The sequence below is a fragment of the Trichosurus vulpecula genome, chromosome 6, assembly GCF_011100635.1.
Source record: "Trichosurus vulpecula isolate mTriVul1 chromosome 6, mTriVul1.pri, whole genome shotgun sequence".
Taxonomy (NCBI): Eukaryota; Metazoa; Chordata; class Mammalia; order Diprotodontia; family Phalangeridae; genus Trichosurus; species Trichosurus vulpecula.
In genome coordinates this window covers 194,471,142-194,495,090 of record NC_050578.1, presented here as the reverse complement: position 1 = coordinate 194,495,090, position 23,949 = coordinate 194,471,142, and the positions used below count along the sequence as shown (strand labels likewise).

The following is a 23,949-nucleotide window of genomic DNA, read 5'->3' as shown; positions in this document are numbered from 1 at the left end:
ATCTTAGACAAATAACTAGCTGGCTCTGAGCCTCAGTTTCTTCATTTGTAAAATGTGGATAATAATACCTGTAGTCCCTCTCTTCAAGAGCTGTCATGAAGCCCAAATGAGCTTATGAATATAAAGCACTTTACAAACTTTAAAATGCTGTATTAATGTCTGTTATAGTAACTTGATAGTATCATCATCATCAGTCAGGCTAGGAGTCAGCTCAGTATAGGCTGCCTTTGTTGCCTCTGATCAGTCTGGCTCAGTCACTGACTAACTCTAAGACTCTTAGTTAAATTATAGCTCCCAGTGTCTCCATTTTTTTTCTTTATGCAGGTACAGTGACACCTCCCCTTCAACATCTAAAGATGGTTATAAAACAAAAGAATGACTTGGCAAAGAGGTGCTTTTTAAAAGCTAAAAGTAATTATACATATTCAAGACTGTGATTATACCAGGGAAGCCATGACCATAGGCTTCCCTCTTAATAAACACAGCCACAACACAAGAGATTCCCTGCTCTGACTGTTTGAATCCTAGGTGAGATGTTTCCTCATTTCATCTTTGAAGGCAGATACTAAGTAGTCTTTAAGGATTTCAGATAATATGGGGGAGGGGGTAAACAAAGATAAGCAAAGAATTCCAGGAAGGAGACCTGGGAATGTGACCCCATTCTGCTTAACATTCAAACTATGAAGACTTGACTGCATCACTCAATGCCAACTCCTTTATGGTTTGAGTACAGCTGCTGCCACATCACTTTACTTTATGCTATTTAGTTTTTATGGCATTTCAATCATTTGCCTCTCCCCCAAGAAATCATTAATTTAAATTAATTGGCTCTTTACGGGCTACAGTTAAAAGAAAAAGCCTTAATAAATTTTTCAACTGAATTTCTGAATTCATTCATTCATTAGTTTTCCTGTTTCCCATGGCAAAAAACAAGGGAAGACAATATTCCATCAGTAGGGTTGTGTTGGAACACAGACATGGAGTTCATTGGTTGGCTTGTATTTGAAGTTTCTCCAGTTTGGTAGGATTTGCTGGAGAGTGCAGTTCACCCTACATAGGTATATAAGGTATAGGTGAATATAGAGTATAACTTTTGAGAACTCAGAGTCACCTACATCCCATAATGAGGAATTGGGACAAAATATATGCTTTTAAAAATTTACTGTACTCTTAAGTAAGACTTTTATTATGTTTCAGAGCCATAATGTTTTCTACAAGAACTATCTCTGTTATAATACAAATGAGGAAATATCTTTTAATTTATATACTCGACAAAGAAAAAGGCATATAAGGTTGACACACTGATACCATGTAATTCATGTTAGACAGACCAACTTATAGGATCCTTCATTCAGTGGGTCATGATTCACCCAATGGATTCGGAACTTGTCTTTTTTTTGTAATTTTTTTCAAGTTATTAAATATTCCCTTTCTCTTCTTTCCCCCTCCCCTGTCACACTGGGGGTGGAGGGCTGGGGGGAGAAAAAGAAGACTCTTATAACAAACATGCAGAATCAAGCAAAACAAATTTCCATGTAGTCCATATGTAAAAACGTGTCTTATTCTGCCTTTTTAGTCTATCGCCTCTCTTTCAAAAGGGGAATAGCATGCATCATCCTCATCCATCATCTGGAGTCATGATTGATCTGAGCAGAACTTATCTTTTCTACCATTAAAGTGCCAAGTGTTTTATTTTAACTAAATGTTGCTAGCTTCATAGTTTGATCTTTTATTTTGCTCAATCTTTGTTCAAGATTTCTTAATTGATAGCTTAACAAAATACTCATTTGGCAAGCCATGCAGCCTCATTGTTTTCTATGCTGAATGTATAGGTTTAATGTCTTTTTAATCTTTTTTATATTACCTAATCTTATTTGAATTTTCATAGCTATCCTAAGGAATATTCTCCTTGATGGTACATTCTTTATTTGTCGGCAGTTCATTAGTTCTATTAGTTAGAACATCCCAGTAGTAATGCCAAGGTCGTGGGTTGGTTGAGTCCTCACCTGAACCAGGTAGTTTTGCTCTGTTTCATCATCCCAAACTGTGTCCACCTTGAAAATGTTACTATGAGAGGAACCAGAGCTACCAGGAAAAGAACTCAAAGCAGGTATGTACCTCACTAGGGAGGAGAAGGGGCCAGTCAGAGCCACTGTCATGCATAGAAGATGATCTATATTATTATCATTGCCTTTATTTAAGATTTTTTTCTCTTACCTGGCTTTAGGTCTATGAAACAGTTGGCTATGGAAGCAATAACTTGTTAGCAGAAGTCTTTTTGCCTATCCCTGAGACAACAGTGTTCACTGGAAGGGCCTCTATTGAAGAAATTGAATTTAGCAGTAATCAGCATGTGACACTGGACCACGAGGGAGTTGGAAGTGGTACAAAGAGCTTTTCATCCTTAATGTTTCTTGCTTATGTTTTAGCATTTGGCCACATAGTTTGGCACACTTCCTTTGCTTCTAGACAATGGGATCGTCATAAAATTGGCATTGGAAATTTTTGGAATGTTACAGTCTTTCCAATAATATATATATGTATATATACACATATATATTTACATGCAAATTTTAATAGATGTGTTTTGGATACTATTCTCTAAAATATCATTGGTTTTACAGAAATTACTTATCTTTTTGGAATGATTGCTATCATTTCCATGTTGTACAATAAAGGGCGAAAGAAAAAAAGCTTGTTTTACAGGAAGAATTCTTAACATATGTGTGTGTGTTATGGACAAAAAAAATGGCAGACTGCAGAAGCCTATGGATTCCTTCAGAGAATAATGGTTTAAATGCACAAACCAAAATACACAGGCTTTCAAAGAATTATATTAATATATTTATATATCAAATATATTAATATTAATTAAAACAGTAATAAAATATTAATGTATTAAATTACTTAATATAGTAAAGTACAGTGATTAAAATTTTTTGAGAAAAAAATTCATAGCCTCAGGTTTAGAAGCTCTGCTAAAAAAGGAAGCATGGTATAGTAGCTAGATATCAAACATTATAATCAGGATCAGCTAAGTCCAAATCCTGGTTCTGACAAATACCAGCTGTGTGACCTTAGATAAGTCCCTTAACATTTCAGTCCCCAGGCAATTCTCTAAGACCAGAAGTTGCAGAACTGCTGCCAGTTTGCATTGGTAAAGGCAATTTCCTCATCCAGGAGTGTCCTAGACCAAGATAAAAATAGATCCAATCCCCAAAATATCAGTAAATGGTATAATTACAAAGTATAATGAAGGAGCTGAATGTTTCACAAATATTCAAACCACAGCCCAATCCCATTTTCATATTATCAGAAATTTCTGTTTAGTAGGAAGCAGGCTCGGTGAGATTTTGCCCCATTCTCACCAGCTCAGTAAAATTATGAATCCTAAATGATGAACTTGAAATGCAGAAAGATGTATACATTTTCAGACATGACTAATGTGGTTATCTCTTTTGCTGGACTATAAAGATACAGAATGAGGCATTTGGGGTTTCTTTTTTCATTTAGGAGTTGTTTGGTGTGTGTATCTATATCTGTATCCACATATACATATATACATGTGTGTACATGTATATGTATATATCCATATATAGGCATATACATATATCTGTGTATGTGTGTGTGTGTGTGTGTGTGTACATGCTCACTAAGGCCGGTGGTAATGGGAGGAAGAGATTAACCATTCTTATCATAGAGTGCAGCTAAGCACTCTTACCAGTATGTCCCTGACAGTAACTAACATTTCTCTAGGCTATATTTGCTATTTGCACTCCCTCCCCCATACACAATCAACTCCAACCAGAAAAAATTTAGTTGCTCTTAATTAGGATTTTCTCTTATAGGCGAGCCCTTTTCATTTGAAGCTGACGGCAGCAACAAAATGATTTTAATGACCTCTGGTAAAGTGTCCAATAGCGTTGCCTGGGCAGTTGGAGAAAATGGAGTGCCTTTGATCCCACCAGCATCACAGCAAAGCATTGGCATTCGAAGGTAATGTTGGATTAATATGAATTGTAGAGGAGCTCAAGGCTATTAAGAGAAACCATGTGTCGCATTCATTTTCTTATTTTAATACAGTGGCCATCAACAAGATTTCTTGCTCCTATATGGGAGAGTGAAATATGTTACAGTCATGGGACTTTGCCTCCCAACCTTCCTGTTGCCTGGGATGCCCTTCTCCCCAACTCTGCACACTCCTGCTTCTCTGAAGGCTATGCTACCTGCTGAAGTCCCATCTCTATGAAGTTTCCCCCCCAGTTACCCTGTAAAAACAAACATTCACATTTATATAGTGCTCTAAAATCTATAAACTACTAACTTCACAACAGCTTGGGAGACAGATCCTACCTTCACTTTACAGATAAGGACACCGAGGCCTAGAATTTAAAATGACTTGCTTGTGATCCATGACCAGGCAGTGTCACAGCTAGCTTGGTAATACCTCACATTGATCTCAGTTGTTTTTTAGCTTTTTTTAAGGTCTACAAAGCACTTCCCTCATAATGACCTTGTGAGACAGGCAGTGTCCGTATTGTAATCTCCATTTTACAGATGAGGATACCGAGGCTCAGAATTCTGAGATTACATGGCCAGGAAATATCAGATCTCAGATTCAAAGTGAGATGCCCAATGGTAAATTTAACTCCCTTTTCACTATACGACACAGCCTCTCTAGCCAACAATGACTTCTGAACGTCTGTGTATCATGTTTAGTACCATGTTAACATAGCCATGTTACAAACAGACTGAGAGTGAATAAAAATAAGAATAATCTGGAGCTTATTCTCCACCCCAATACGTCTTTGACTTTACTCCTGTTGAAGTCTTTCAGATTAATATGATTTAGATTCAATACATAAAATCTCCCATGTTAATTAAAGTCTTCCATATAATCATGACAAGTGAAAAAAGTATACACACGTTGAAAAGACCCACAGAAATAAAGGCTGGGGAACAGAGTAGAAAAAACGCTGAAACTGGAAAGGGGAGGGAAATAAGCATTTATCAAGTACCTACCATTTTGCTAATAAGCACTTTACAAATTTATTTCATTTTATCCTCACAACAATCCTACCATGTAGATGCTATTACTTTCCTCATTTTATAGTTAAGGAAACTGAGGCAGAGAGAGGTTAAATTACTCGCCCAGGGTCATGCATCTAGTACATTTCTGAGGCTGGATTTAAATTCAGACCTTCCTGACCTGGAGTTATAAGTCATTGTTGTTGGTCAGTCATGTCCAACTCTTCATGACCCTGTGGACCATAGCCCTTCTGTCCTCCACTTTCTCCCAAAGTCTGCCCAAGTTCACGTTAGTTGTTTCTATGACATGAGTCACAGAAATCACAAGACCTACTTCTACAACCTGGTTCTACTTAATACTATCTGTATTACCCTGAGAAAGTCATTTCCTCTCTCTGGGGCCAACTTTCCTCAACTATAAAGGGTTGGAGTCAGAATGGAGATCTCAGAAGTCCCTTCCAGCCCTAAATCCTATAATCCCACTGACTTACTTGGATCTGCCTTGAAATTCCCTCTTGTCAAAAGTGGATGCTGGTCCATGAAGCTTTATTGTCCCTTAGCTTTGTGCTCAGCGCATTGCTACAAATGGTGACCAGCTGAGTATGATTTACAGCTATCTGGTGCTTCTATAATCTGAAGTCAATGGATTGCTTTGATTGGCCCAGTTCCCCCTGTGAGCAATCAAAACTCATTTTTCAAGCTGGTTCCTAGTATCCAGCACAGATCTGGTTTGGGTTATTCCCATTTATGTCAGCAATAATTCTTTTCATTTGCTTGGATGCCACGAACATATTTATTATTTGTTATCAAGTGAGGGAGATACAGAAAGTGCTGCACTGATTGAGGGGAGAGGGAGTGGCTCTCAAATGGATGAAAAGAGTAGAACTGTAATGAAAATCAATTGGTATATTCTCCCTAACCTGATTAAAAACTCTGATTTTAAATCTGAATGATTTTGGGACTCACTATATTATTTCAATGCTTTAAGGAAAGTCGATGCTATCGCATCCATTGGTGCATCAGGTTTAACGGACATGAAGAAGTTGGCAAAGTGGGCAGCAGAATCAAAACTGGACCCAAATGACCCAAACAACGCCTCACTGATGCAGCTAATAACGGTAAGGAGCACTCCCAATCCCGCTTGTGTGAATTGTGTGTCTAAAGTAACTTAGCCTTCTGAGGATAATTATATCCTAACAAACAACCTTAGCTGAAGGTGATTGAAATCTTTATTTTACATCAATACTTAGCAGTTAAGCTATTTTTGTCCAGCATAACACTAGAAGTTTTGGTGATTATATCAGTCAGGGACCTCATTTTTTCCAGGCAGCCAATTGAATTGTTTTCTTGGAAGTGCTCACATTAGCATAAAAATATAATAGATAAACAAATATACTGGCCGGGAAGTGCTCCTAGCAACATGTTCCTGTGATTGTGTTTATTATGATGATTTCATCAGTAAGATAATTATAACCAGGGTGAAGATTTTCCATTTAGATTCTAGCCCTTTAGAGATCTGTCCCAATGTGAGTTCATGTAATTTATAAACTACTTAATATTCGTTATGAGACTTTACATCCCATAAAAACAGGAACCATATTTTAGTGTTCTTCACATCCTTCAGAGTCTATTGCAGAGTGCCTGCTACATAAAAGATGCTCAGGAAATGTTTTTTGAAGGAATGAAAGCTTTTTGCTAAAATACTCTTTCTTCATTCAGGTACTGTAGACATTACTAAAGAATAAATTTGTAAAATTTAAGAGCCATATAATTTATTACATGTAAACTTTTAAAACAACATTTATTGTCATAAAAAAATTTTTTACATGTAGCATATTTATAACTTCCTTCTCAATTTGTATTTCAGCTGTCTTCCTAAAATAGTAATAATATATTTGTATAGCATTTTAAGGTTTGCGAATCCCTTTCCTCTCAAATCTCTGAGAAGTAATATAAGTATCATCAGCCTTAGGAAATTAGGATTCAGACAGGTCAGATGACTTGCACTTGGTCATGCAGCTAGTAAGAAAAAAGTTTAGCTATAATATTTAATTGCAAAGAAAAAGAAAAGGCTAAAAATGTCAAGCCTAACATTTCTGTTTTACAAATCTGGACTTATAAAGCTAGTATGGTTTGAGAGTCAGCATGGTATGATAGAAAGAGCACTGCCTTTGGAGGCAGAAGACCTGGGCTTGAACCTCAGCTCTGCTATTTACTACTTATGTGGTCACTTCCCCTCTATGAAATTAGAGGTTTAAACTAATCTGTTACTGAGTTCCCTTCCAAGTCTGAATCCAATGTTTTTTTTTATTGGGTTTGCTTAGGTTAAAGCAGATATATATCCCTTACCTCCCCCCTGCCCCCTGCCATACACATACATACATATACATACACACTCAGGAACTAGGTTGTGCTTGATGGTCATGCCTCCTGGATATGGCGTCAGCACACTGTTGGAAAAGCAAATGCCTGGGAAAGTGGACTGGCAGTACTAAAATGAGTGAATTTCTCACTTAAGTGGCATCCAACAAACTGCTCCCCCTCCCACTAACTAGTTGTATCTCACTGAGTCTCTGGAGGTATTTGAATGCCAGGAACACAAATCTGCGGCTATAGAACAAAGCAAAACTCACTAATTCATCTGGCAATTGAACTTATGACTGTGGTTTCCTCAAAACCACTCTCTTCTTGTGCCATTTTTGAAACCCAGAAGAGGCTTTGCTGGGTATAGGAGAGCAACTTACTGCTGCCTGACTCAAAGAAGTGAATAAATGAGTGAAAACTGTGGCCAGCACAGTGCTAAGTGCTGGGGATGGATATATGAAATCCAAGGCAGTTTCTGCCCTCAAGAGGCTTTCTGTCTAACTGTGTAGGAGACCACACACACAGAGGGAATGGTGACCAGGGAGGGTCTCTTCAGTTCAAGTAGCAAGGATGATGAATGAGACCCTAGGGAAATAGATGACTAGGGAATAGGGAGTGAAGTGTGGCAGTGAGGAAGTGAGGCAGTCACTAGGGAAGACAGTGGGGTCACCAGATGGAATTTCCAAAGATGAAACAGGTTAAACCTCCACAGTATGATCTCTGGTCTGCCTGCTGGGGAGGCTGTTGGGAAGAGAGCCAGGAGTAGGGAGGGAAAAAGAAAAGTCTTCCTACAAAACATGATAGAAAGTATGAAAGGCATTGTGTTCAATGAAAAGAGGCCTGGACTTGGAGTCAGAAGAGATTTGGGTCCAAATATCCTTCTTCAAACACTTATCAATTGTATGATCACGGGGCAAGCCCTTCATCCCTTCTGACCCTCAATTTCCTCATCTGTGGGTTGCCTTGCCCAAAGAATTCTTCTCCCACTTTCTTTATTTTTTTGTAAGTTTTCTCACCATAGAGCAATTGTTTTATCTTACCTCTTCTAAATAACAATGCAAATTTTAGCTTGGTTTAGAAAATTCTCAACTCTACTTTTATTCTAGGAACTAACTGGATCCACAACGGGTTACACAGAAGGTGCTTAGGGACTTTAGAAAGGGATGGTGTCTTATTCAACAAATATTTATTAAATGCCTACTATGTGTGAGACTCTGCACAGCATGCTACATTTGTCTATCTGTGCATCCTCCATAGCCCCTAGCACGGCCCTGAATCCATAATAGGCAGGCAACATGGAATAGTGAAAAGAGTGTTGGTCTAGGAGTCAGGACAATTGGATTCAAATTCTAGCTGTGATACTCGCTGCATGATCTTGGGCAAATTACATGATTTCTTTGAGCTTTGGTTTTCTTCCTCTGTATAAAGGTTATAATAATATTTTTACCATTTTCTCAAATAATTATTGGGAGAATCAAATGAGATAGTGTATATAAAGTTCTCTAAAGCCTTCAAGCACTATGTAAACATCAGCTCTTATCATTATTACAGTAGGTACCAAGAACACTCTATGTATTTTGTTCCCACACTAGATCTTTTACATTACTGGATAATAAGCTACAACATTTAAAGAATCTGAAAATTTGTTACCATCAATGCAGATCCCAACTGACCCCTACTCCTGTGATAAAAAATAATATTAATAAAATTGTAATAAACAATCTTCAAGAGTTGCTGTCACAATTCCATATAGCCAGCCAAGTGATGAGTCTCCCTGAATTTAGCTAGGCTGGTCTTCAAATGGCAAATACACAGAGCCCATCACTATGCCAATACTTGAAGCCTTTCCAGGATGCTAGAATCTAAAATCTACCTTTTATTTGTCTCTTTTAAGGTTTGCAAAGCACTTTAGAGATGTTAACTTATTGGATCCTCACAATAACCCTGTGAGGTAGGGGGTATTAGTGTCCCCATTTTCAAATGAGAAAACTGGAATTGAAAAGGGTTAAGTGGCTTGACAGGGTCATAGAGCTAGTAAGTACAAGGGTGGATTTGATCTCAGAGCTTCCTGACTCCAAGTCTCTGGTCTGGCTGCTGGGAAGGCTGTTAGGAAGAGGGCCAGGAATAGGGAGTGAGAAAGTAAAGAGTCTTTTCCTACAAAACATGATGGAAAGTATGAGAAGCATTGTGTCTAGTTCAGTGAAAAGAGGCCTGGACCTGGAGTCAGAAGAAATTTGGGTCCAAATATCCTGCTTCAAACACTTATCAATTATGTGATAATGGGCAAGTCCTTCATCCTCTCTGACCCTCTGTCCACAGAACCACATAGCTGCCAGAGCCTGCATTCCATTGGCATAACTTCAGAGAACACAGGGTCACCTTCATACCATGACAGGCCCTCAGAGTTGGATTTTGAATACTATATCAGAACAAATACTCAATTAAATGCCTATTATCACAAGAGCTGACCTACACATATAGCATTTCTGTCATAATAGGTTCCACACACACACACACAACCTACAAAGACAAGTTGATTTGAATGATATATGTGTATTTTAAGTTCACATTCCTTATTTTTTGTAGGTTGCTACCAGCGGAGATACTTATGTTCCAGAATTCTTCAGACTGGAGCAGTTGCAACAAGAATTTAATTTTGTTTCAGATGAGGAGCTAAATAGATCTAAGAGATTCAGACTTCTACATCTCAGAACCCTGGAGGTACCAGAGTTCCGGAATTTTAAGCAAGTTCCTATTTATGACCGAGAAATCATGGAAAAGGTATTCCAGGTAAAGACATTTTCCACATCACCACTTTGGAAGTTCTCCAGCTCCATCCACATAGGTACTTCCTACACCATGGCATGGTAAAGTGTCTAGTGATAAGTATGCCTCAGTATGCAACCCACAATGACTTGCATGTCAGAAGTGGCATAAAAGATATTATCAAGGCCATGTATAACCAGAAAAGGAGGTGGACCTGTCATATAGCAAGAACAAGGAACAAGATGGTTATGAACACATGAAAATATGAAATATATATGACAAATATATAATATATGTGTCATACATGAAATATATGAAATATCAGAGACCCAGAGCAGAAGTTCTTAACTGTTTTTTTGTGTTATGGATTCCTGTGGCAGTCTGGTGAAGTCTACGGATGTCTCCTTAGAATCATGTCCCTAAATGAACAAAATATATATGATTGCAAATAAAATCAATTATATTGAAATGCAGTTATCAAAAACATTTTTTAAAAAATAAGTTCACACCAAGTTAAGAACCCCAGAAGAAGGCCCTTGTGCTTGGTCCATAGTAAATAGTAGTAAATATTTGTTGATTAAGTGACAAATCCTGGGATCATGGATTTAGAGCAGCAAAGTATCTTAGAGTTCATGTAGTCCAACCCCATCATTTAATAAATTTAATAATTTAATTTCCATATCATCATTTAATGATATGGAAACTGAGGCCCAGAAAGGTGAATTTAGTTGCTCAAGGATATATATATCAAGACTATCAAAGCTAGGACTCCAAATTCAGTGTTCTTCCTGCTGCACCACAAATAGTCATGAAAAGTTAGCAAACATTTATTAAGTACCTACTGTGTGCCAGGCACTGTGCAAAGCACTGGAGATACAAAAAAAAGGCAAAAACATCCCCTGCCTTCAAAGAGCTCACAATCTAATTGAGGAGACATTGTGCAAGCAACTACATACAAACAAGAGATAGATAGATAGATAGATAGATAGATAGATAGATAGATAGATAGATAGATAGAAGGATGGATGGATGGATGGATGGATGGATGGATGGATGGATGGATGGATAGAGAGATGATGGATGGACAGATAGATCAATCTTGATAGATATCTATAGATAGCTATTCTTTATAGATATCCATAAATATCTATCTATAGATAGATCAGAATCTATCTGTAGATACCTCTTTCTATAGCTATATAGATAGATATCTACCTAACTCTATCTACTGATATCTATCTATGTGCATATATATATGAGATAAATGAGAGTTTATCTCTGGGGAAGGCACTAACATTAAGGAGGAATGTACTGGTTTTAGCAGGGATTTGAGCTAAGACTTTCAGGAAGCCAGGGAAGCCAGGAGGTGGAGTCAGAGAGCTACCTGCAAAGTATTTCTCTGCCCAGAAACATCTATACTTTGTCTCAGCTTCCTGTTGGATTTCCCCTCCTGGGCCACGGGCATTACTTTGGTCTCACCATTTGGTGTTTGCCTCAACTTGACCAATTATTTTCAGCCTCCCACATCACAAATGTTACCAGGGTTCATCCCTGACTTTATCTTTCATCCTGAGATGACCCTTGGGTCTTTCCATTATTGCTCTCCACTGCCCCCTATTAAGCATATACTAAATCTATTAACTGTTCAGCATACTTACATACACATTTAGCCAATTGTAGAGTCATTGGATAATAGATTTCCAGCTGCAAAGGACCTTAGGGGATGTCTAGTCTAACTCCCTCATTTTACAAATGAGGAAACTGGAGCCCAGAGTATGGGAGTGAGTGACCCAAGTTCCCACAGTAAGTCTCAAAACTGAGACACAGACTCAGATTCTCTGAGTCTAGATACAATGCTATTTCCACTACACCATGGGTACCTCTAAGGAAGGACATAGAGAAGACTGCAGAGGAAGTAAAGACAGAAATGGGTTTCAATCATCACTGGGAGTGGCTATATTGATAACTCACACATCCAGACAAGAACAGCATGCTCTGAGTTCAAATGAGAAGAGATCACTACCAACTGAGGAGGTCAGATAAGGTTTACAATCTAGTTGGGGAGAAGAGATTACATGAAACAAAATCAAACAATGGAAGGTGGCACATACGTTCTTTATGATATCAAAAATAATTTTAAATAATAAAATTAAATTTTATTTTAAATGCAGGACTATGAGAAACGGATACGTGACAGAGGTGTAATTGAAACCAAGGATCACTTAGATACTCATAGAGCTATGGTGGCCAAGTACCTCCAACAGGTGAGAAAAAGAAATTCAATCTTTTTCTCTTTTGCAAAGAATCTTGTGTTGTATATTATAAATTATTAGTAAGTTATTATAGATGCAAGTGTGTTTATCATCGAAAGAAAGAAAAAAGTCATGTGGGACTGATCCTGGACAGAAAACTCAAGTACATGGGGAGAAAGATGGTGTTGTCTTCTTTTCTTCCAGTGGATATGTGGGGTTTTGGAAAAGAAAGTAAGGTATAGGAAATAAACAGCTGCCTGTGTAGATGGTAATTTAAAAAACAGGATTTGGATTTCTAGACCCACCACTAAACACACTGGAATTCAGGACGTCTGGCTAGGGACAGATCATATCTCATGAAGACAAGAAAGAACATTTGGGCAGTTTTCTCTATCTGATGAAAAAGAGGTTTAAACTAGAAATGGAGTGTTTCATTGTCAGTTTGAATGCTCCTAGAAATGCTTTGCTTTCCCATACCAATAGTCACTGCAATATCTCTAACAGTCAATGAAGCATGCTCTTTAAAGCTACAGTTTCCCTTAAAGTAAGTCATTTTTAAAAATCACAGAATTAAAAATACAATAAAAGAGAACAAAAACACATGGGTATGTATGAAATCCAGCACTTAACTGACAGAGAACTAATTAAAGGGAAAGAAACCAACTCAATCCTTTTTTGGTTTTTGGGATCAAACATTGTGAATCAGACCAATATCAATAGAAGCATGAACATTCCTGTCACAAAATTAAACCATTTCAAAGTTATTGCTTGTCTCAAGCAACTCATATTAAGTGTATAGAAATATTTATACAATGAATACAAGGTAATTTGGGGGAATCAGGAAAGGCCTTATGTAAAAGATAGCACTTGATCTGAGCTTTGAAGGAAACTTAGAATCTAGGAAGCAGAGAGGAGAAGGGAATGAGTTCTTCACATGGGGGACAATGAGAGTAAAGGCATAAAAAGAGGAGATTGGGTGTCATGTATGAACAAACAGAAAGGTGTTCAGTTTAACTGGACTGAAGAGTGTGTGAAGAGGAGTAATGTTTGATAAGACTGGAAAGGTTAAGCTGAAGGCAGATTATGAAGGGATTTAAATAACGATCAATTAACAAGCATCAGCAATTAATTAATTAATTGAATGATTAAACGAATAAATAAATATTTAAATGAATGATTAAATAATTATGTAAATGACTAAATAAATAAATAAATGGATGAATGAATGAATAAATAGATAGATAGATAGATGAAATTGACAAGCATTAGTGCCAAACAGAAAAGTCTGTATTGATCCTAAAGGTGATAGGGAGCCACTGGATTTTATTGAACAGAGAAGTGACATGATCAGACCTTTGCTTTAGAAATATCACTTTGACCTCTATGTGAAGGATAAATTAAAAACAGCAAAGACCAGAAGGAATTAAAGCAATTAAGAAGCTATTGTGATATTCTAGCCAAGCTGTGATGAAGGCCTAAATCAGGGTGATGGCCTTGTGAGAGAAGCTGTGGGGATGAACAGAAGTCATAGAGGTAGAAATAACAAGACTTGGCAGATCACTTGGAGAGTGATGGGTCATTCTGAGGATGCGCACTTGGGAAACTAGAAGAATGGTAGGATTTCCTCAGCAGTTGTGTCTGAGAAATAGGGAAGTTTATTGAAGAATGGATTTGAAGGCAAAGATAAGTAGTTTTGTTTTTGGATATTCTGGATTTGACCAATGTCTCTTTGATACCCAGTTTGAAATGTCCCATTGGTAGTTGGTCATATAGAACTGTGGTTCAGGAGAGACACTGGGGCTGGACGACCTGGGAACCATTTTCATAGAACTGTTGATAAAACCCAAGGCAGCTGGTGAAATTGCCAAGAATAGAGAGAGAAAAGAAAAGAGTTTGAATACTTTAGGTTTTTCTTCTTTTTCTTCCTCATTGAGAATGGTGTTGATGGTATTGACAGAATTTTATTTTTGATGGGTGCCCATTCCTCTTGAGCTCCCTTTATTGTCTCAGGTCATGGAATCATGCCTCTCAGTTCTCTGAAATCATTGCAATCTGTACTCCTGACATCAAGAATGATGTCCTGCCTCCAGGACTCCTTCTTGTAGATTATCATAAATCCTAAAAAAAAAAAAGTCCCTTTTTTCCCAAGGCTCTTGTCAATTCCATTTTACCAACTTCCTTGGTCAGGATTAAGTCTACTTTAGTAGTTTCTCTCATTAATTCCTCTGCCTTCTGAGGTATAGAATTGTCAGCAAGGCATAGTCAAGACTTTATCAGATTTTAGCAGAGTGAGACATAGCAGATGTTTAGCTAATTAAAGTCTCTATCATTACTATACTTTGGCTCCATGCCCATTTTATGAATTGCTATGGAAACTTATCATCTCTTTCTTCTATCTGATAAGGTGATATATAGTATATTACAAACACTTCAAATTCTCTCTACATTTATTATCTTTCAGACACTATCCCCCTATGCTTCCACAATAGCATTTGTGGATTTTCTTGCAGATGCATGGAAATATAGCCTTCTTTCCCTTCCATCCATCTCCTCTCTACCCCTGACCCAACTAATTTATTTTACTATAATCACTGTCTACATATTAAGAATTAAAAGTTGCTCCTCCCCACAAAAATCTTGGAGATCCCTGGATCATAGGAATAATTATTAATTGTTTTTTAAAATGGACTTAAACGTTCGGGATTAAAATTTCATTTTGATTATTAAGGCAAACTGTAGCTCACGCATAATTAGGCATCAAGTTAGATGTGTAGGAGAGGGACTTTTGGAATCAAGCCCAGACTTTTAAATTCCATTAAAATAATAATCTATAGTGCATTTTAAAATGATAATCTACTATGACCAAACAAGAGATAGATATTAGATAACATTATGAAATGCAAAATGGATCATTCTGATTAAATTAAATCAAAAAGGTTTTGCACAAACAAAACCAATGTAACCAAGATTAGAAGGAAAGCAGAAAGCTAGGAAACAATTTTTATAGCCAGTGTTTCTGATAAAGCCCTCATTTCTAAAATATATAAAGAACTGAGTCAAATTTATAAGACTACAAGTCATTCCCCAATAGACAAATGGTCAAAGGATATGAACAGGCAATTTTCAGAGGAAGAAATTAAACCTGTCTATAATCATATGAAAAAATGCTCTATGTCACTATTGATTAGAGAATCGCAAATTAAAACAACTCAGGTACCACCTCACGCTTATCAGATTGGCTAATATAACAGGAAAATAAAAAGGAAAATAATAAATGTTAGAGAAGATGTGGGAAAAATGGAACACTAATGCATTAATGGTGAAGTAGTGAACTGATCCAACAATTCTGAAGAGCAATTTGGAACTGTGCCCAAAGGGCAACCAAACTGTGCATACCCTTTGATCCAGGAATATTACTCCTAGGTATGTATCCCAAAGAGATCATAAAAAAAGGAAAAGGATCCACACGTAGAAAAATATTTATAGCAGCTCTGTTTGTGGTGGCACAGAATTAGAAATTGAAGGGATGCCCCTCAATTGGGGAATGGCTGAATAAGTTTCGGTATCTGAATGTAATAGAATGTTATTGTGCTATAAGAAATGATGAGCAGGCAGATTTCAGAAAAACCCAGAAAGATTTGCATAAACTGATGCTGAGTGAATTGAGCAGAACCAGGAGAACATTATATACAGCAACAGTAATATTGTGGGATGATTAAGTATGATAGACTTAGCTCTCCTCTGCAATACAATGATCCTAGACAGTTCCGAAAGACTCATGATGGAAAATGCTATCCACATCCAGAGAAAGAACAATGGAGTCTGAATGCAAAGTGAAGCGTGCTATTTTCACTTCGTTTTTGTTTTTTTTACTTTCTTGTGGTTTTTCTTTTTTGTTCTGTTTCTTCTTTCACAACATGACTAAAGTAGAAATCTGTTTAACATGATTGCATATGTATAATCTATATCAGATTGCTTGCTGTCTCGGGGAGTGAAGGAGGGAAAAAATTTGGAACTCAAAATTTTACAAAAATGAATGTTGAAACTATTTTTACATGTAATTGGAAAAAAATAAAATACTATTAAGGAAAAAAATAAAATAATAATCTATAACAGGGCTGTCCAACCTTAGGTTTTTATTAAAACCACAGACAATATATTTTGATTTGCCATTTCAGTGAGAGCTCTGCGGTAGCTCAGCTTTGTTTACTTAAAGCATTTATGTAAATTTCTATGCTTGTAGGCGGCAGCAAAAATCAGTACCAGAGGCCACATATTGGATAGCCCTGATCTATAAGGCAGCATGAAGGAGTAGATAAAGCATTGTACTCTGAATCAGGGGACCTAGGTTCAAATTTCAACTCAGACACATATTAGCTGCACGTCACTTCATCTCCCAGAGAATCGGTGAAATGGAAATAAGACTCAGGTTACTTTTCAAAACTTAAAGTCCTGTATAAATGTGAATTGTTACCAAGAATTTACTAAGAAAACTGCAAGTGAACCTGACTTTTTCTTCTAGGTTAGAGAATCTGTGATAAACCGTTTCCTAATTGCGAAACACCATTTTCTTCTTTCGGACCTGGTTATAGAAGAGGATGTTCCCAATATTAGGTAGGTAAGGGTGGAAAGGGGGAAGCAGGGGATGTTCTTTTTAGAACTTTGAGTTTTGTTTACCTTGCCATCATTAGGGTCTTTTGTAAAGGAAAGATGGCCTGTGAATGTAGGATTTCCTCATCACTCGAGTCTCATCGAGACTCATCGTGATAAAGCTGGTAACACATAGAGTAAAGTCCTTGCTATGGACACATGCTATGAGAAGGAACCATGATCAGTGACAACACAAAGCCTGCAGCTAGTGTGCTACAACCTCTTTTCCCAGGCCCACTTAGCTAGAGCCCTTCTCATCCTTTATTTCATTTCAACAACAAACATTTATCAAGTTCCCACTCCTGTGCAAGGCATTGTTACCAGATGCTGGGAGAAATTCAAAGAAAAATAACGCACTCCCTGCCCTCAAGAAACTTGCAATCTGTTAGGGGCAGTTACACATACAAAGATAACAATGTTCCAAACAGAAACAAAATACAGAGGTCTGAGAAGGGAGAAATTGCTTTGGATTTGAGGGGAAACAGGACTGGGCAGGGAAGGTGAATCAGGGTTAACCTGATAGCATTTAAGACGGTCCTTGAAGAATGGTTCTGATTTCATCAGGTGGAGATGAAAGAGAAGGGCACCCCAGGAATAAGAAACAGCATGAACATATATACAAAGATGGCTTTATCAATTCCTGCCACATTCTCTCTTCCCACAGAGCTGTTACCCCACCTAGGTTCTGTATAGTCTTATTTCTTCAAGGTATCCTGCCATTTCACTCTAACTCCCTTCCTCTTCCCACCCCCATCCAATTTTTACCATACCTCCTATCATAGAAGCATAGAGATTTGGCTGACCAAGGAGAATAGCCAATGGGAATGGTGATGAGATGGATCCAGATATACCAATGGGAAAAATGCTATGGCCACAACTAATGGGAGGATACCTGGTATATTCATATGAGTTGTTAGTAGACTCTATCTCTCTTGTCAACTTCATTTTCATAAATAACCTCTAAATTTTCCCAAGAAGCCTGATTCCTCACTCTTCCCTCTTAAATAATCTATATTCCAACCAAACTGGGATTACTAGGTATTCCTCAGTTTCATCATACACTCTCCTGCCTCCATGGATTCACACAGGCTTTTCTGCCATATCCGAAACAGACTCCTTCCTCATCTCCATCTACTGAAGTCCTTCTCCTCCTTCAAAGCCCAAGCTGGTCAGGCATGACCTTCTCTATGAAGTTTTCTCAGATCTTCCAAACTGCAAGTGACCTCTCCCTCCTCAGATTTTCTGAAAACATTTTATCTAGGTGTCTGTGTTGATCTTATCCCATTCTGTTCTGTTACATTTATTTAAATACGTATCTTATTCTCATTATTGGATTATAAATTCCTTGTGGCCCCCAGTGCCTTGTATAATACCATACATTGAGAAGAAGCTTAATAAATGTGTTACGGTAGGTTATCTCAGGCTTTAAAGTTTGAAAGGATGCTACTGATGATTCAGTTCAACCTCCTCATTTTATAGAAGAACTGAAGTCAGAAAGGTTAAATTACTTACTTGAGGTCACACAAATAGTAAGTAACAAAGCCAAAATTCAAACCCAGATCTTTTGACATCCAAGTCCAGATTTCTTTCCATTCTACCTTTGTGTAATAAACTATATAACTAATTCCATCAAATGTGTTGTGTTAAATAAGAGAAAATTGAATGATGCCAAAAACTATGTGTTGGGGCCTGGAGGGAGGAGGCAGAGAGGAGGAAAGCATGAAAATACTCCAAAGCATTCACTTGGGCAACAGAGTAGCTGAAATTTATGGTTTCGCATTATAAATGCATTGTCAGTAAACATCTCTCCTTTTGCCATAGCCTCTTCCTAGCTTTCCACAAAATCACCTGGCTACTTGGCTCCCCCAAAAAAGAATATTTCTGTTGCAGAGATTTTCTTTCTTCAGAAACTTGATCAAGGTGGGAGAATGCCAAAGAAACTAGCTAGAGAAGACTGCTACTGAGTCCATTATAATGCACACACTCTTGCTCTATTCAACCCCTGACCCTCAAACACTTTTCCTTGGGGATCCAGGACTCTGGAATTCAACAGTACAACAGCCATCCATATAGTCCCTTCGATCAGGTACAGGGTTGGGTATGTCCAGAAGTAATATTCACCAAAGCCCTCTCTTGCCTACACTTTGGGGAAATCCAGGTTCTTGGTTTGTTTACAATCCTGCAAGTTACTTGTAGAATAGATGCATATAAACATTTTACGTTTTCTTTTTATGCATGCCATTCTGCTTTATTTGGGGCATTAAGTTCTGATGGCTCAGGGTATGTGCTTTCCTATTTTGTTTTTGCATTTAGCTATTAATCTGCTTTTATGTTTGGTCCTCCCAGTCAACATACCATAGCTCCCTGCATAGAGCATCATAAGTGGGTCACTCTCCAGGATCAGAACACTGACTTAGGGAAGTGCATTAGCAGATCATACCCCATGCTCCCAGCCTCACAATAACTTACAGAAGAACTCCAAGTTCATGCCCACTTCCTTGGAACAACCTGCCTACCCCTGGTGATAACAGAGCAGGGATCTGCAAATAGCCAGAGCTGATAGCTACTCAACTTTCTTAAAAGAGCTTATCTATCGGTGGGACCTACGATAGGTACCTTCAAAGAAATCTACTTTGTTATCAGCTGATGTGGGCTGCTTGGGGGAGCATGAAATCCAGTCAGGCACTGAAAAAAAATGTCTCCAGGTAGTACCAGTTCACACAGACAAGCCCCAGAATCAGTTCTATCATTTTCCTTCATCAGTGGCTAAAACAAAGCTGTTCGGTGTTGGCCTCTTTCTTCTTTCACCTCCAATACCACATGGAAACAAAATTCTCAGTTTAAACATAGCCAGGATCAGATGCTCCTTACATGGGAGCAGGAATCAAAGAAGTCTACAAAGCTATGCCAGTCCTTTGTGGCCAAATGAGGAGTGGCTTCCTCATGAAAACTACTGCAGTGCCTCATCGTGACATGCAAGTGATTTCAGGTTCTCAAAAGTTGTTCCCTGCCCTACCAATCTGAACAGTACAGGCTTGCTAATGGGCTGTGTACCCATCACTCAAGGAGCAGCCTGGCTAAGCACAGAGGAGATTTTCATCAGGAAGTTGGCCACCAAGTGAAGGGGAATATTTTGGCCATAGCAACTCACAAAATCTGGAGTAGTTGTGATCTGAATTAATGGGTGAATTACCCACACAGATTTTTTTTTCACTAAAACCCTGATTTTTTTTTAAGTATTAAAGAAAAAGGTTATCTTAGAAAAAGTCTTCATGCTCTGTGCTTCATCAGTTTTCTACTCTGTTAAGTTTATCTCCTTTGCCTTAAGTCAGGGGTTCTTAACCTGGAGTCTATGACCTTGTTTGTTTGTTTTATAAACTATTTTAATAACTATTTCCACGTAATTGTTTTCCTTTGCAATCCTATGTATTTTATTTTATGTATTTAAAAATATCATTCTGAGGAGGGGTGCATAGGCTTCATTAGACTGCCGAAGGTATCCTGCCTTAAATAGAATCACCTCCCCTTGTGTGATTTTTAAAAAACTTATTGTCTTCCTCAAGTGAACTCAGTAGACAGAAGAGAGCCTCCATGTTGAAAATAGAAAGATCTGGAGGAATTGAATTACTAGCCAGATAGAGACTAGTAAGGACTACCACCCATCACAACCTGCCTTAGAGATCAAATAAAATATCAGGTAGACCTAGGCCTGGGGCTCAGCTGGGAATGCAGCTCTTATCCACACGAACATTGGTCAGCATTCTGATCCTTCACGGAGAGGCCGTCTTGGCTCCTTCCATGGATCCTAGCCATTGCCCAGGTGAGATCAAGGCCCTGCAGAGCTCCCAGTGTCCCTTTACCTCTTAGCTCACTCCCAATTCTGCCTATAGAATAAGATTTAGTTAAAGTGGTCAATGTATATTTTAAAACTTCTAGATAAGAATGTCTTTGGCTCATATTATTCTTCCCCTTTTTTGACACATTGTTTTCATTCATTCATTATTTATTGAATGCCTATTATGTTCAACATATTGTGAGAAGCCCTATGAGGGGTACAAAAACATATAAATGCTGCTGTTCAAAAGGTTACAACTTAGTAGAGGAGATAACATGAGTACAAAGGTAAACCAAATACAAAGTAAAATGTAGTTAAGCGCCATATAAGTGATATGGACCATTGTTTCCCAAATTGAGTTCTTAAGAAATCTGGTATTCTGCACAGAGAGGAAAGAGATTCCCTAAGGAAATTTTATTGCTTGAGCTATTTTCTTTACAAAAATATTAAACATTACATTGTACATATATCAAAAATATTTATTCCCTACATAATTTCTTCAAGTTTGGAAAATAGGTTTAATTTCCTCTACTTTGCTCTAGAATTGCCTATCCCCTAATTTTTTTTTTGAGGGCATTCCTTATCTTCAGACCCCCTGGTCATGGATTTATATATTATGTTATTGTTTCAAGCCCCAAAATAGCCAAATAAATTTTGGAAATGCTCATAGATAACAATTAATTCAGGAGTCAGAAGGGGTAATGATTGTTTCTAATGGATTGTGGAAGGCTTCATTGAAGAGAAGTCATTGGATTTGGGTTAGAGGAGGAGGGGGATGTGGATATATGGGAAAGGAGTAACGGGAACATTCCTTGCTAGAGGAAGTGAAATAAGCATAATTTCAGGGAAAGGTATTTTTGTTAAACAATTGTGGTTTGGATCTGGTTGGAACTGAGAGTTCATGTAGTGGAATAAGATAGGATGAGGCTAGAAAGACCAGAATTTAAATATTCTTCCTTAGGCAGTTAGCAGTTAAAATTAATTTAGTAACAGTCCCTACTGAAGTGTCTCTCCCCTCTCAATCTCCTAAAGTGCCCAGGGGGTCTTTGGGAGGCCCTTAAGGTGCTTTGAGGCAATTTATGGGTGGAGATCCCATGTTCTTTCAGACTTTTACTTTCTAAAATATCTCTTAAGACCTAGTAACTCTGATCAACACAATGATCCACCACAACTACATAGGACTCATGATACCCACCAAATAAAGAATTGATGGACTCAGAATACAGATTGGAGCCTATTTTATTCCTTTATTTTTCTAGCTTTTTTTCAGAATATAGCTAATGTGGAAATGCTTTGCATGACTGTGTGTGTATGTGTGTATGTATAAAATAGGTGTCATATTTCTTGCCTTCTCATTGGGGGAAGGGAGAGAGAGGGAGAGAATGTGGAACTGCAAATTTAAATCAAATTAAATTATTCAACTGTCTTTAACATCCCATTCTGTGGTCATTAGCATTCTGGGTGTAAGCCTCTTCAAGCTGGCAGAACAAAAGCGACCACTGAAGCCCAGAAGGAAAGGAAGGAAAAAAGTTCCAGCACAAAATCTGTCAGATGGAGACATCAAGCTCTTGGTGAATGTCCTTAGAGCCTATGACATTCCAGTACGAAAACCCATAGCCAGGTAAGAGAGAACGGCCACCTCATCCAAGGTGAGACTGTCGTTTGAGGGGTGGATGAGATTTGAAAGCTCATTTGGTCCCATCTGTGTGTGAAAAGAGCATCTCTTTCTACGGCATCCTGAACAGGGGAGCATCCAACCTCCATCTGAGCACCTGTGAGGACCGAGAACCCATGACTTACCAAGGAAGTCACGTCTGCTTTTGAATAGCCCTAAGAGTTATTCTTTGTACCAGGGAAGTTTTTCCTTGGGTCAAATTCTGCTTCTTTGTAACATCTGCCATTTCTCCTACTTCTGCCTGGTCTGATCCCTCTACCTTAAAAATAGCTAACACCGGCTATTAACGTTCTTTCCATTTCCCCTAATGGACAGTTTCAATTAAATGCTTATTGCATTTGTTTAAAATATTTATTCTATTGGGTGTTTACGCTATTCTGCTATTATTCCCCTAATGTGCTGAAGCAAAAGTTGTTCTGCAAACACTGATTACTTGTCAGTCACTTTACTTCTACAGTGTTTTAAGGTTTAGAAGCCTCTCTTAAAGGTTTATACAGACCTGAGAAAGAGGTGGTGCATGTATTATGATGTCCATTTTATGGATGTGGGACCTGAGGCTCAGAGTAACTAAATGAGCTGGGATAAGAGCCCAGGTCTCTTGCCTCTAGGTCCAGGGCTCTTTTTATTATCTCATATGGCCATATTGAAAGAGACCTTCTCGCTTTCTGTCTGATTCTCTGCTTCATTTATTTTGTGGAAAGTGAGTTGTGATTCGGAGGGTTCCTTCACCTGGTTCAAAGGAAAGGCCTTAGCATCAAGAAAGAACTTACTCCCTTTAGGGGAACGGGGACAAGAAGTTCAAGGACTCTATGTCCTGGTGTTCCCATCACTCGCACTTCTGGCCCTTTCTATCTTTGATATTCTTAATCCTCTGTCCTTCCTCCCCCTTTTTACCTCCTCTTATTTCCCCTGCTTGGCCTCCTCTTATAAAAACAGGCAGGCAGTGAGGTGTGATACTAGGAAGCAGAACGCCTGAGTTTGAGTTTTGGCTCTTCCCATAAGTTGGCCATGTGGCTTTGGTCAAGTCACAGTTTCTCTGAGCTTCTGTTTAGTCCTCTGGGGAAAAAAAAGTGGAAGCTGGTAAGACTTGTGCTCTCTACCTCACTCCACTGTTGTGAGGCCCAAATCAGATTCAGCATAAACTACGTCAAGGCAGGCTATTCTTAATAAATGCAAATGGTCCCTTGTTGAGGTCTTTCCTGGTGTTTGGTGGTCACAAAGCCAAATGCTCCTAGAAATGATAGAACTGTTGCATATTCACAGTACCCCAAGAATTAATACTGTTGTATGACTTAATCTTATCTCTGACATGATCCCTTCATCCTAAAAGGATCATAACTTAACAGTGAAATGAAAAGTTGTGGTTCTCAGAAAATATG

General features: G+C 38.1%; 1 protein-coding gene across 1 annotated transcript in view; it reads left to right on the top strand.

Annotated features, from left to right (window-relative positions):
- The window catches only part of CC2D2A (coiled-coil and C2 domain containing 2A), a 124,410-nt gene that overhangs the window by 63,114 nt on the left and 37,347 nt on the right, over window positions 1–23,949 (top strand). The window contains exons 15-21 of the mRNA XM_036765643.1: window positions 2,228–2,384; window positions 3,849–3,996; window positions 6,008–6,146; window positions 9,979–10,182; window positions 12,330–12,422; window positions 16,933–17,024; window positions 22,349–22,516. Coding sequence (XP_036621538.1) covers window positions 2,228–2,384; window positions 3,849–3,996; window positions 6,008–6,146; window positions 9,979–10,182; window positions 12,330–12,422; window positions 16,933–17,024; window positions 22,349–22,516 — 1,001 coding nt within the window. The remainder of the gene's footprint in view (window positions 1–2,227; window positions 2,385–3,848; window positions 3,997–6,007; window positions 6,147–9,978; window positions 10,183–12,329; window positions 12,423–16,932; window positions 17,025–22,348; window positions 22,517–23,949) is intronic.